Here is a 13,870-nt window from a genome sequence, read left to right on the forward strand (position 1 = left end):
GTCTCTGATCAGAGTACCACCATAGGAAGGCTGTGGTTACTACCTGCTCCCTCTGGGTAATTCAAGGCCATGGCCAAGACTGATGTTTCTGAGACGAAGCACTCATTCCTTCACAGAAACCTATGCTACTCCAGGCTCCAAACCATAGCTCACTGACTCACAATTGCATTCTCTCTTTGGTTCCTCAGCAATTGGATGAAAAGCACCAGGCTCAGCTGGGAACTCCACATTTCATAAACTCAGTATCTTAGTTGCTCCCACCCTCTGCATCCAGACTGGAACTTTGGATACAGGCAACCAGGTTATAGCTACACAGTTATCCATCCCATTTCTGTGAGAGTAAACACTCCTTGCTTGCCATAGGGTTACCAAATCAGAGGACAAAGATGGGAGGAGTGAGATGGGGAAAAAATAGGATTTGAGACTCGGTCTAGAATTGAAACATCTCTCATTTTTCCAAACCCCGCATCGTGGGAGCTCCAGTGGAGCATGCTTTAGCCCTCTGATCCACAAGGCTGCCATTAATACTTACTATGTAATAAGCCAGGTGTCCTATTTCTACATGTCAGAAGAACCTAACACCAGCAGAATAACCCAAGTGGAGCTAAAACAGTAATTGAATTGCTAACATAATTTAGAAATTTATGACAACTATTTGACACGTGATCTAAATGTCTTTAGATGATGTTCTCTTTCTAAAATGAAATGATACTTGCAAGTACGGTTCCTGAGTTCCGAGCTGTGACTCAGAACTAAAGCCCCGTTTATGACAAGGCCCATAGTTCAGGATATTTCTCCTGCCATTAAAAGAAATTATGGATATTACATGGTAGCCTTTGACTGTTTTCAGGTGCCATGCACACCCTCTTCTGGTCAGTTAGAAGAAAACTGATCACTGTTAGAAAAGGAACTCTATCAGGAGTTGTACAAACATTGGTCCAAAAAAGGGAAATATTTTGATACAACTGAGGCAGCCCTCCTTTCTGTTCGTCATCACCAAAAATTCACTTTTCATTAAGGAAATGAGTGATCCTACTATTTTCTAACAGATGAGTCTACTCATTTCAGACTCCCTACGTCTCACTGTGACATAGTGACAAGGTCTGGGACTACTCTAGCGAAAGAGTGATCAGGTGAGGCTCAATAAATCCAGTCTCTGAGGTGATCGGTTCAGTACTGGCATATTTCACGTTCCAGAAGACCCCTGAAGGTGGTGAGGGAAGCCCTGTTTGTCTGCATCCTCTGAGCATTCTGTGCTGAGACACAACAAAGCCAAGTGGGTAAAAGCATGGATGTAGTCACGGGACTGAGTCTGAATTCCAGTTCTGCCATTTACCAGCATGGGGATCTTGGGCAACTTACTTAACATCTCCGTTTCATCATCTAAAACAACAGTAGCTCCTCACAGGGCTGTTGTGAGAATTAAATGAGTTAATGTTGGGAAACGGCTAGAACAGTGCCTGGCACACAGTAACTAGCATAAAAAGGAGAAGGAATCTGTAGGAGCCTCCTCCTGACACTAGGATGGTCTGGCGACATGCCGAGGCCTGTGCCACAGATCACAACAACCACTCCAAAGGGAGATTTTTACTGATACTCCTTCTTGCAGATTTTACAACCTTCTTTGCCAAACCCATGAAAGCAATAAGCAATAACATAAGCTGGAATTTTCTTTTTTTCTCTATCCTACACGTTGGGCAAGTCATGAGTACCTATTCTGAAATGAAAGACTACATTTCAATAATCATTTTATTAGTTACAGAAGAATCTCCACTAGTATTTACATAGTGCAAAAAAGCTGTTATTATCCCCAAAATGTGATACAATTATCCTTCATCAGCAAAAGAACAAGCTGAAAATCCCTTCATGTTATAATTCATACTAATTTTGCTAGCTTTTTATTAGAGCATTACAATTAAGACATTAAATTATAAATTTGTGTGGTATATTTAGAAATTAAATTATAAAATAATACAAATACTTTTAAGATGTGATGTGCCAACAAAGTGTAAATTGTTATCTTTAATTAGAATTCATATTTCAGATTAGGCAAAGTTTGGTTGATTCTGTGATGTGTGTAAAGGTTGGACGGGGCAAGGAAGGAGGAAGATGTCTGTAAAGAAATTATTTCACAGAAAATTTTTTAAATCAAAAAATGATAAAGTTTTTCAATGGATAAGTTAATGTTCTAATCTGTTGGCACAACATACAGAAAATACTTAAATGACAAGAGGGTTTGTTTAAAGCAAACAGCAGCTTTACAAACAGTAATACTTCTTTATACATACATTAAAGTAACGTGTTAAGATTTAACAGTTTTATGTTAAAGAGTTGAAAAATGAATGTAGAGTTCACTACTCATTTGCACATTACAACTCCCCCCCCCCACCTCCCCCAGCTTATTAAGAAATCAGACAAGTACATTATTCGGATATTAATTTCTCAATATTTAAACTATGTGAATTCCTTTTGACTAATTCTTTTCCAAATACTGGAAGCATGTAAAATACCATCTCTGCAAAAATGACTTCCAGTCAAAGCCTTTAAAAACTTTTCAATGTATAACACACATTATTTTTCCCATGTTTAGTCAAAAGAAATATATTACATCATTTACAAGCATATTTAAACCAAAATTTAAGCTAATATAAACATTTGTCTTTTGAGAAGTAATCTTCACAGCAAACAAACCTACTGAAGCAGAAATCTAGTCTTGGGAGTGCAATTCATATTGTAATTCATATACTTCTGTATTGAAATAGAAATCTAATATTAATTATTGCCAGCAAAACAACCTCTACACACTAAGGAAGCAAATCACTATGGTTTTTATTTCCTGTGATGATGAACCCCTACTCTTACCATTAGATCTCTTTCTCGGTCACCAAAGAGCCACTCACCCCTAGATCCAAAAAAGACACTTTCCTAATTTTCACACCTCCTCCTGTATATAATATACACAAATTCCAGAATTTACCTAAAGGAAACAAATTATAAAGACATTATTAATACTTATGTAAGCATACTTTCAACACAGTAGCATTTCCTTTAATAAATTTTGGGTTGTCCTTTAGACGTCACCTGTCTCATATAAAAAAGGCTGTGGTCCCTTGGGTTTGCTAGCGGAAGATACTGCACGTGTAAAAGCATTTACTGAATACGTAACTGAACACTTCTGAGGTCTATAGCAAACTTAAAAGTTATTGGTGTTATGAAGATTTCCTCAACTTCTCTTTTGATACAAATGTCAAAAATCTAAAATGACAGTTCTCGTTCAGAAGAGATATAAAATATAAGAAATCTTTGAAAAGCCATTACCCTCAAGATCAAGAGTTATCTGAATCACTGACACCAAGCAAAGGAAATTTACATCATTAAAAAGTATGAAAAATTTTTAAATTCACTTTTAAGATTGTCAGTAGTTCAAAACCTCTATCATTTCTTTAAGCCAACTATCACTTCCAAATTGTGTAGACAGTAAGATCTGCCACATTTAAATCCATGATTACTATTTCAGAGGCTTCATTCCTTACATGCTGCGTTCTTTAAGTACTGGATACTCTTGTGTCTAAGAAGTCTATACTGGAGAACAGTTTAGACAGGACAGTACAAATGTCCCCTTTTAGCATACTAATAAAGCTGACAGACCGACATTTTCTACACAGCAACGCTCCTAAACTTTCACAATTCACAAATACTAAATCATCAACCAAGAATCCGATCTCTCCTGCAACAAAATGCCAGCATTATAAAACATTCACAACTAGCACAGTGGTCCCAATGCATTCAATAAAGAATCTGCTCAATTCTTCCCTCCTGCCTCTGTGAGGCAGGGCCCCGCCCCATAAAACCAGCACAGGGAAAATACCCCTCCCTCCTTGGTTCTGTGCCTGCTGGCGGCAGCTTATAAGTGTGAAGCTGGCGTGTGTGTGCATGTGTTGGTCAGCTGGGGGGGGGGAGGGGGGCTGTTGGAGGGAAGACAGAAAAACGGGTAATTTGTAATTCTCCCACCATTATATAAACTTCCAGAGGTCACTACCAGGTGGTAACTGGCTAGCAAACAAAACATTTAGCTCAGTAAGTTTAATTTCTCCTAAGCAGGTATACACATTCCTAGAGAAGGGCAGAGATAATAAAAGTGATCAACACTTAATACCTGCATATATCTGCACACTTTAAATCGATTATCTAATAGTTTCAGCACAATTAGAACAACTTTCTCTTCTCTTCAAAACTTCCTCTTCCAAGCCTTAATTATCAGGATACATGCTTTAAGTTGTGTAAAGTTCCTTTCTCTGACCTCCTATCTGTAACTATGGTCAGTGTTACACAGCAGGTGTTCAAGGCTAGGGGCAAAATATCTATGTTCAAAAAAGGGGAAACAGTTTTTCACTCAGGACAAGTTTAGATACCCATCAACTCCATATCTCAAATCCACAGAGTCCTGAATCAGAAGCATGCAAGAGAACACACCAATATAAGACTTTGTTTCTGGATAGTTTACATGTAAGTGCTGTAGTCAGGCCATCAGTTACAGACATTCACCTGTCAAAATCTGCCTAACTTTACGTAAATACGACTATGTACAAGAGCATTCCTGAGGTAAGTAAGAAGTAAATATGAGCGAGAACCTGGAAGGTCCTGCCATGGGTGACTTTTCACTACTAAACACTACATCTATCACTTTCCGCAAAGAAGGCCAGCTCTAATCTATCACAGTGGCTCCTTTGCCAGTCTAAGTATTAGAGGCTCTGTTTTAGCCCTTCCAACTTTAATGGATTACAATGATCACTGATTTTAATGGATTACAATGATCATGATTTATTCTGAAATAAGCATGTGGACCAAATAAAAGTTGCATCAATTTTTAACACACAACACTTTGTGACTTAGTTACTCTCAGGCTTTTTTTTAGTTTCCTAACTCTACCTCCAGTTCTCTTTTGAAGAAGCCCAAACAACTTTTTGATCTGACAAACTAGAGCGAAGGAGGCACAGTCTGGAAGCAAACATGGGCAACTGCTTCCACCCTTAGAACCTTGATCTCTAACTTTCAAAATGACTCTAAACAAGCATTTTAAATTCATTTTCTTTAAGACCTGGTTGTCTCCTTTGTTAATCATTATATTCCATAACGAAATAAGCTGAAATAATTGTTTTATTTTCCACACAGTTCTTAGAAAGACACTTAGATGCTAATTAAAAGCTAAGCCATAGATCATAACAAAACAAGTAAAAGACAGCTACAAAAATATTTCTGTCGGATATTAAATACTGGACAGTGAAAAGTGTTGAGATGAAGCATAAAAGACAATGGCTGCAACCCTTACACAGCAGGAGAGAGCGCCGACGTTTCCTGAGTTACGGATCCGGGGGTGCATAATGAGAATCGGAGTGCTCGGTGCTCAGCGAGCTGCAGCTGCTGGGCTTCTGCTGCTCCTGATTTGCGTGGTGGTCAGTAGTCCAGGTCTCACTGTCCATCCCTGGCTCCAGAACCTCTGGAGCCTCTGCTTCCTCTTCCCCACTTGGCTCTGCATTGTCTTCCTCAGAACCATTCAGCGTTTTTCCAAGCTGAAGAGTTTCCATCGTTCTTTGGGTCTCAGACACCCAGGACTCAATTCTACTATTAAGCTGTACTTCTACAGATATGGGTTCATGAGTGTAATCTTCTTCCTCCTCCTCCTCTTCATCATCCTCTTCTTCAAGCATACCAGGTACAAGAGTGCTAGTGGTGCTGGTGATGGAGGAATTCAAAAGATCTCGGCAACTGCCATCCAAAGAGCCGGTCTCTGTACTCTGCTGAGAGGCCCACTCTAGGTCATCTGGCTTCACTTCCTCTTTCTCGCTCACTGTTGCTTTCCCAGGGTTTGTAGCTGAGGTAGCACTGCCTGCGGCCACTAAAGATGGCTGCTTCCCTACAGGAGCTGTGTCAAATGGAGCTTTACTGGGTTTTTCAGATGTGCTGTGCTTACAGGAAATCTCTCGCTCATTTTCTGACGTTTCCAGTCCATCTGAAGTTTCCACCATGTTTCTCCAATTCGTTTCTGCAAATATCGAACAGAATTTTTAAGAACCACAACACTGTTTCAGAATCATGTAACTCTTAAAAGAGGGAAGAACAAACTAGGAATTTGTTTGTTCTTCCCTCACCAACTGACTGGAAAAACTAAAAACTTGGTTTATTCTAGTTCTAGTTTAAATGTTATCAAAGGAAAATAACTTTCAAAAATGTGATTTAAGATAAAGAAACAAGGAGGCCAAAATAAGTTTATTAATGTCTCAGAATGCAAAAGATCTAATACCAACAGGAGCTCATTGACGTTCATATATAAAATCCATATATTCATGAAAATCAATGAATCGCCTTTTTTTTGGCCTTGAGGTGTACTGCGCTCAAGAATCCACAAGTCACAGATGGCAGAGCCAAGATGTCCAGCAGAAAGAGTTCTGATTTGACAAGTCTGTATCGGGCTCCTTCAGCAAGTTACCTAAGAGCTATCTTTTGGCCTGTAATGGGACTTGTGTTTCCACTTATAAGCAAAGAAGCCATCCAAGCATTTCCAACATCTGTGAAATTTTGTTTTATGATATATGTGGCTTGGCTTACCAAGTGACTTTGGGAGTTAAAAAAAAAAGTTGTTATTATATAATACAATGGTGATAATCTTAAATTACTTTTAATGACAGGAAGTCAGTTCAGAGCAAAAAATGTACTAGGAACCAGGAGATGAAGGACAGCTCTCTTACTTTCCTACTTTTTTTCCTGTGTTTTCTTTTATTTTCTTTTCATCTTATTTTTATAATTGACATATAACATTATATTAATTTCAGGTGTACAACATAATGATTCTATATTTGTATAAATTACAAAATGAGTCTAGTTGATGTCTGCCACTACACATACTTGCAAAGAATTTTTTTTCTAGAGATGAGGAATTTTAAGATTTACTCTCTTACCAACTTTCAAATATACAATACAGCATGATTAACTATAGTCACTATGCTGTACATAACATCCCCAGGACTGACTTATTTTATAATTGGAAGTTTGTACCTCTTGATTCCCTTTACCCCTTTCACCTACCCCACACCTCCTGCCTCTGGCAACCACCAATCTGTTTGTTCTACGTATCTGTGAGCTTGGTGTTCTTTTTTTTTTCTTTAGATTCCACATACAAGTGAGATCACATGATATTTGTCTTTCTCTGTCTAACTTACTTCATTTAGCATAATGCCGTCAAGGTCCACCCATTTATGTTACAAATGGCAGATTTCATTCTTTTTTTATGGCTGAGTAATACTCCATTGCATATACATACATACACCACATCTTTATCCATTCATCTATCAATAGACACACTCAGGTTGTTTCCATATCTTGGCTATTTACAAAATGCTGCAATGAACATGGGGATGCATGTATCTTTTCAAGTTAGTGTTTTCATTTTCTTCAGATTAAATATTCAAAAGTGGAACTATGACATCATATAGTAGTTCTATTTTTAGTGTAAAAATGAAGACTTTCCTGAGACAGCCACTAACCTGAACCCCCACAGCACTTTCTGCATCTACAGTTCAAAAACACGTATTTTGTGTTTGCTGTTCCACCCCCTCCCTCCTCACTCCTACTCCTGCTCATCTCTATGTCCCTATGGTTGGCATATAGTAAACGCTAGGGGGAAAAATGCTTATTAAACAAAAATTTTCAAACATATATTTAATTAAACAAAAGAATAACTTTAAGGCATAAAATTTTTTAAAATTTTAGATGCATATTTATATTTCCTTCCAACGTTTTTTTTCCTCCTTCAAAAGAACTACAAGAATTCACTTGGGGTCTTGGAAAAAGTCCCAGCTTTCCCTTGACAATGAGTCAAAGGAACACGGAAAAGGAAGGAGGTCAGTAGACTGAGCCAGGCTGACCTCTCTCCAGGTCCAGTCTTGGGCAGTCATCTACTCAGTAGGGGAGCTGAAAGCCAGATGCGACCTTCCGAAAGAAAAGGGAAATATCACCTTAGAAACAGAGACAAGGGACTCTGCAATTAGCCATCAAGAGGTGTACACAAGGGACAATAAGACTAGACTATCACAGGAGCCTTTCTATTCTATCAATGATTAGCATCCCTTTCTCAGCTTTGTTTTTTCTTTAAACCATGGAAATCAAAAGAAAACATTTCAGAAAACTTGTGCCAGGATGGCATGAAAGACACTGTCTGTTGTTTACCCAACAATCTTTCCTCCTTTTCTTCCTGGCTATCAGAAGCCCCAAACTTGAGATGGACTTGAACCCAGTCCCAGGAGGTGAATCAAACAGTTCTTAGCCTATTGTGGCCATCCCACTCCCCTCTGGCAAATATTCTCTTGCCCAAGTTTCCCTTGCAGCTAAGAAAAGTCATGTGATTGGCTCTCGCCAAATAAAAGAGGAGTCTTCTGAAAATTGTTTCCTTCACTGATAAAAGGAGCACATTGCCTGAACCTCCTGCTTTTGACTGTTGCTATGCTCAGAGCCACAGAACCATTAATGAACATGAGATGATAAGCACAAGAATAAGAAGCCACTGAGAATGGAAGGAAAGAGCTAGGGACCATGACGACGCTGTGAAATCATTAAATAACCTAATATCTTAGGCCACATTAGTGGGTTTTATGTTTACTGATGAATGCATCTGATATGGACAGAATAACTTTATGCTTTACTCTCAATTTCATTTACGATTATTTCCACACATTTTGTTGGCATCTGATAATCAGCTCATCAGGTCAGAGTCTTTAAGGTTCTATCTAAATCCTTCCTTAGGATGCAACCATTAGACCACAGAATTTTAGCTTTGAATGGAACCTTACAGATGACATAGACGAACCCTCCTCATTTTACTAACAAGAAATATGAGGCCCAAAGATTAATCAATTATGCTGAAATCCCCCAGAGAGAGTGTAAAAGCCAAGGCTTCAATCTTTGAACTCTTTAAATCTAGTACCTTTTGAAAACATCTCCTAAATCTCTGAGAGGTTCTTTTCATAACTTTTCTTTTTATGCGTCCATATGAAGATCATGGTCATTTGCCCAAACCCCAGCTTTATGAATTTATCTTGTAGTTTGCCTTTGAGATCTAGCATTTCACTATATACAGAGAACTGACCTCATTTACAAAGGTGGCACTTTCTCTTTATCTTCTTTATTTTCAACTAGTATCACTCCAGTCAAAGAAACATGTCTGCCTCTAAAGCCAGTACCACTTATCCTTGACCCACAGTTTCCTAAAAAGGCTCACAATAACTTGTTAACTGCCTTTGGTCTAGAGCTTTGTCAAAAGAATTCCAAACATTTAACTACAATCACAGACAGGGAGTATGAGAAGAAAGGAAGAAAACGAGGACTTAGTTTTTTAGATGTTAGATATTAGGTGGCAACAGCTATTTGGTAAACTCCCAAATAGATTAGAAAGCTAAGAGAAGAGAAAGCTAAGTGAAGAATAAGGAGCCAAGGTGAAGGAAGTGGCTATACTATTTAAAAAAAGAGAAAGAAGAATAGGGGAAACTAACCAGAAACTAGATCAAGAAAGCGGAGAACTTAAGAGCTCAAAGTATATAGTAGAAGCAAGGCAAGGAAATTACTAAGCTGTAGAGTGCAGTCAATAATGTTACTTTAAACATTACACATAAATTGCATTTTTCAGTCTCTACTTCTTTTTGACTACTATCAGATTTAACTCAAAACAAAAGTCACAATCTAGGTTTTATAAGCTCAGATTGAATAGTATGCATGTCTTTCATTTACTTAGTAAATACAAAATTTTAATAACTAAGTATAAAGTATTAGAATAAAACTTCCTAGAATTTACTTAGTTATAGGTCACAAGTATGGTGCATTTTGCTTCTTAAATCCCTTCGGGATGTCTTTTTTAAGATTTTGGAACTGTGACTAAATTCCAGGGTCTCACAGAAAGCCTCAGGCCCAAATATCCTCCTAATTTTTAATGGACATGTTGAATGGAATTTTTTAAACAAAATTCTGAGAAAAATCTGAATAATCAAGAATACAGATAAAAACAAAAGGTAGCATGGAAAGTCATTTTCAAAATGATTTTAATCACTTAAATTATTTCAAACTTTAAGTTATTTAAAATGGTATGTAACAACTTACCATATTCCTTTTCATTAACTTCAGAGATGGGTTCAGAAATAACACTGCAGAAGGAAATGGCGCTAGCTGCAGAGGGGTTCCGAGAGTGCCCCATGTGGTGCGGCCCCTTCTTCACGTTCTTTGAGGCTTCCTCGGCCTGCTCTTGCTCCAGTGCTGCAACCATATCTTTGTAGGCTCTCCTGGCTTCCTCAGTGAGGGCTACTAACTTATTGAACAGACTCTACAAAGAAAGAGAGTTTGATTAGCCCATTTTTTGTTATACTTTTTATTCCTATTATTAGCAATACATATCTCTACTGTTTCAGAATCAGATACACTTTCAGCCAGCACAAAATCCAAGTGGTATACAAACCACAGAACCTTATAAAACACTCTGTAACTTACATATATCATCTATTTAATTCTCACAAGTTTGAGGAAATTTCTTGATTCAATATTAGTCACTAAACGTGATACATTAAAACTTCTCTTGCAGAGTTTATCAGTTCAACAACTGCACCCTTTAGCCTCTGGCACTACAGTGGGCACAAAGGCAACTGGAACACCACTCTGCTCTCAAGGAACCTTCCATGTGGCTGGAAGAAGACAGGAAGCAGCTATAATTCAAGACACAATAATCGTAAATGCCTTGAGATGTACCAAGCGTTGTGGCTTTTGGAGGAGACATCAAGTCTAACTGCTGGGCATCAGTGAGGAATTCACAAAGTAAGATGATATCTGATATAGGCCTTGAAAACTAGATACAATTTTGAGGGATGAAGATAGGGTATTCTTAACCAAGCATGCAAAACCATGCACAAAGGGACTGATATAAGAAAACATAAGGTTTGTTTGGGAAGCAGTGAAGAATCCAATATGGGTTAGCACATAAGGGAAATGAATGTGTGCAGGGTAGTGTCCAACGATGTAGAAGAAGATGGCAGTCTCTGTAGAAATTCAAAGTTCCCAGTAATGTTTGCTTGTGGGAAGAACTTGAAGAAGAGTGAAAAGAAGTCAGTGATGATATGGCTAGCTGGGGCCTTGAAGATGATGAAAATACGACACAAGATACACCAGCCAAAGATACTGGGACAAAGCCAAATTATGAAAACAGAATAAAGAGCCTGGAAGTAGAATGTGGAGCTAAATCACCAGTAGTTCCTCCATCAGTGAAACAGAAATGAACATGAATGGGATAAATAATTCCAATGAAATGGTAGGTGACAGAAAATACTCATGTTAATAAAATGGCAAAATTCATATAGCATTAAAGTTATACTTCAATAATTATGATGTCTAACGATGTCCAAAGAAAACTGAAGTTTCCATAGTCACCAGAAAGACAATCATACAACGATGACTTTTAGTGGTTCTTACATCATAATTCAACAACCTTCTATTCTTGTTAATGTCTTGATTTAGTATCACAATGCAGCACCCCCACACATTAAGAAAAGAACTTCAGATGGTAAACATGACCTGGACATTTTTAAGAATATATTTAATTTTATGTATAAAATTACTTTTTCAGACAACGGGAGGAAAAGTACAGTACAATTGTTTTCTTTTTTACCAAGACACTCTCATTTAAGTATAAACCATCACAAGGCAAAAGCATGGCAGAAAGTATCTCATTGCTGCGGAATAATAAAGTCTCTGAAAATTAAACTCAAAAAGGAAAAACATAAGCAGCATGCTTTACCCAGGTGCAGTTTAAATTGTTTAAAGTAGCAGGTACAATAAAGGCTGTTGTTAAGTGTGTTCATTTTTTGAAGGGGGTAAACACTAATTAGTAATAGTACCAAAAATATTTTTAAGGGAGCCAGCTCAGTGGCACAGTGGTTAAGTTTGCACGCTCTGCTTCGGTGGCCCAGGGTTTGCAGCTACAGATCCCGGGTGCAGATCTACGCACCACTTAGCAAGCCATGCTGTGGCAGGCGTCCCACATATAAAACAGAGGAAGATGGGCACAGATGGTAGCTCAGGGCCAACTTTCCTCAGTAAAAACAGGAGGATTGGCCGCTGATGTTAGTTCAGGGATAATCTTCCTTACCAAAAAAAAAAAGAAAAGAAAAAAAATACTGTCAAGATTCATTTTCTAAAAAGAGGGAGGATGGATTCTGTTAAAAACATACGCTATGTGTCACATGTAACAGACTTCATAAATATTTGTTTGCAATGTTTAACTGTGCATTTAAGAAGCCAACAAGAAGAAAATAGGCATATGGATATGTGATTTTGAAATCAACATTCATTTTACAATATAAATAAAACCTAAAAATTATTGAGAATAAAAAAATATAAAAGCAGAGAATAAAATTGAATAGAGAAGCTTATCAGGGAATAAAAGCCTTGAATTGGATAAGGATAGGAAGCTTAATTCAAAGGTTAGTTTTAATTGATGGTAAAAACAACTTAGGTGCACCACGTCACTGTGAATGGATATACTTGGTAATATATCAATATTTCCTTTACCTCCATTTCAAGACTGTATTTTGGTTTAAACAATAACTTACCTCAAAACGGTAGTAGGCGAGTAAAACAACGTGCAAACAAAAGTCACAAGCATTTTATAATATAAAACCACACAATCTAATACATATAATTCAATAAGAAGTCAATACAATTAAAAACAAACATGTCTACTTTTCCTGACCCTCATCCCATTCCTATTCCATAAACTAATACTGAACCAAAAAAGGAGTACACTTTTATTAGATGACCTTATATATTACCTTTCTTTCCCCTAGAAGTATTTATCAACCCAAACTCTCAGATATAATTTAACATAGCAGGCAGATACACATCTACCACACAATTTATTAAACAAACACTTATCACCTGCTCATACTCAAGTAATGTGAAAGCTGTCAGGGATACAAAGACAAGGGGTCTGCCCTCAAGAACTCACAATTAAAGGGGAAGAAACACATAAACTACAGGAAGGCAGTGTGATACCTATAACTGAGAAAAGCATAGGCTACTGTGGGAGGACAAGTCTTAATTATATACTCAGAGAGAGCAGGTGGGTACAAAGACAACTTCATGGGTAGTGGGAGAGAAACTGAATGGATAGGGGATGGGGTATGCAAACATGGTGACCGGATAGGAAAGGAGAGACACTTAGATATATGAAAATAGTATGGTTGAGAAGAGGGAAAATGGTCCATCAGTAGTATCACAAAACACTTTAGAATCAATTTCATAAAAAAGTCTTAAAACATTATCAGTTAACAAGCACTACTCTAAATCAATAACCTCTATATTATCACCTTCTATGGGCAAAGCTTCGCATTAGTAGATTGTAAGAGGAAGATGAAGATGTATCATAGGTGCAGAATTATCCTGACAACTGGTTTAGGAATTTCATTTTCTAAAGGAAATTTCTCTTTTGACTCCTAGTACCAAAAAATATACCCAACATACAGATTGAAGACAACTATTTTACATTGTATAACATTGGGTATCTTTACCCAGCAGTTAAATTATCAGTGCTACATAGTTGAACCCAGAATAAAAAAACCACTGTGGCAGAAAGAGGAGCTAAAATCTTTTCAAAATGTTGTAGGATTAACAGTAAAATATTTTCAACACTAAAAAAGGAAATGAAATACTCAAGAATTTTCCACTCATTCTTGGAGAGTCATCTCACGTCTTCAAATGCTTAAACGTAACACTGGCATGTGTCAACAGAAAATGTACTATCTTGGGGGGCAGGGGAGAGTGAAGAAGCATGTCTTCTAAAGTC

General features: G+C 37.5%; 1 protein-coding gene across 3 annotated transcripts in view; it reads right to left on the reverse strand.

Annotated features, from left to right (window-relative positions):
* Positions 1-1,731: 1,731 nt before the first annotated feature.
* SECISBP2L (SECIS binding protein 2 like) overlaps positions 1,732-13,870 on the reverse strand; it is a 47,587-nt gene continuing 35,448 nt past the window's right edge. For all 3 annotated transcript variants that reach the window (XM_046651081.1, XM_046651072.1, XM_046651086.1), the window contains exons 17-18: positions 10,144-10,363; positions 1,732-6,043 (exon numbers count right to left, since the gene is read on the reverse strand). In XM_046651081.1, the coding sequence (XP_046507037.1) occupies positions 5,361-6,043; positions 10,144-10,363 (903 nt within the window). In that variant the 3' untranslated portion in view covers positions 1,732-5,360. The remainder of the gene's footprint in view (positions 6,044-10,143; positions 10,364-13,870) is intronic.

This window comes from Equus quagga, chromosome 2 (genome assembly GCF_021613505.1).
Source record: "Equus quagga isolate Etosha38 chromosome 2, UCLA_HA_Equagga_1.0, whole genome shotgun sequence".
In the NCBI taxonomy this organism is placed as follows: Eukaryota; Metazoa; Chordata; class Mammalia; order Perissodactyla; family Equidae; genus Equus; species Equus quagga.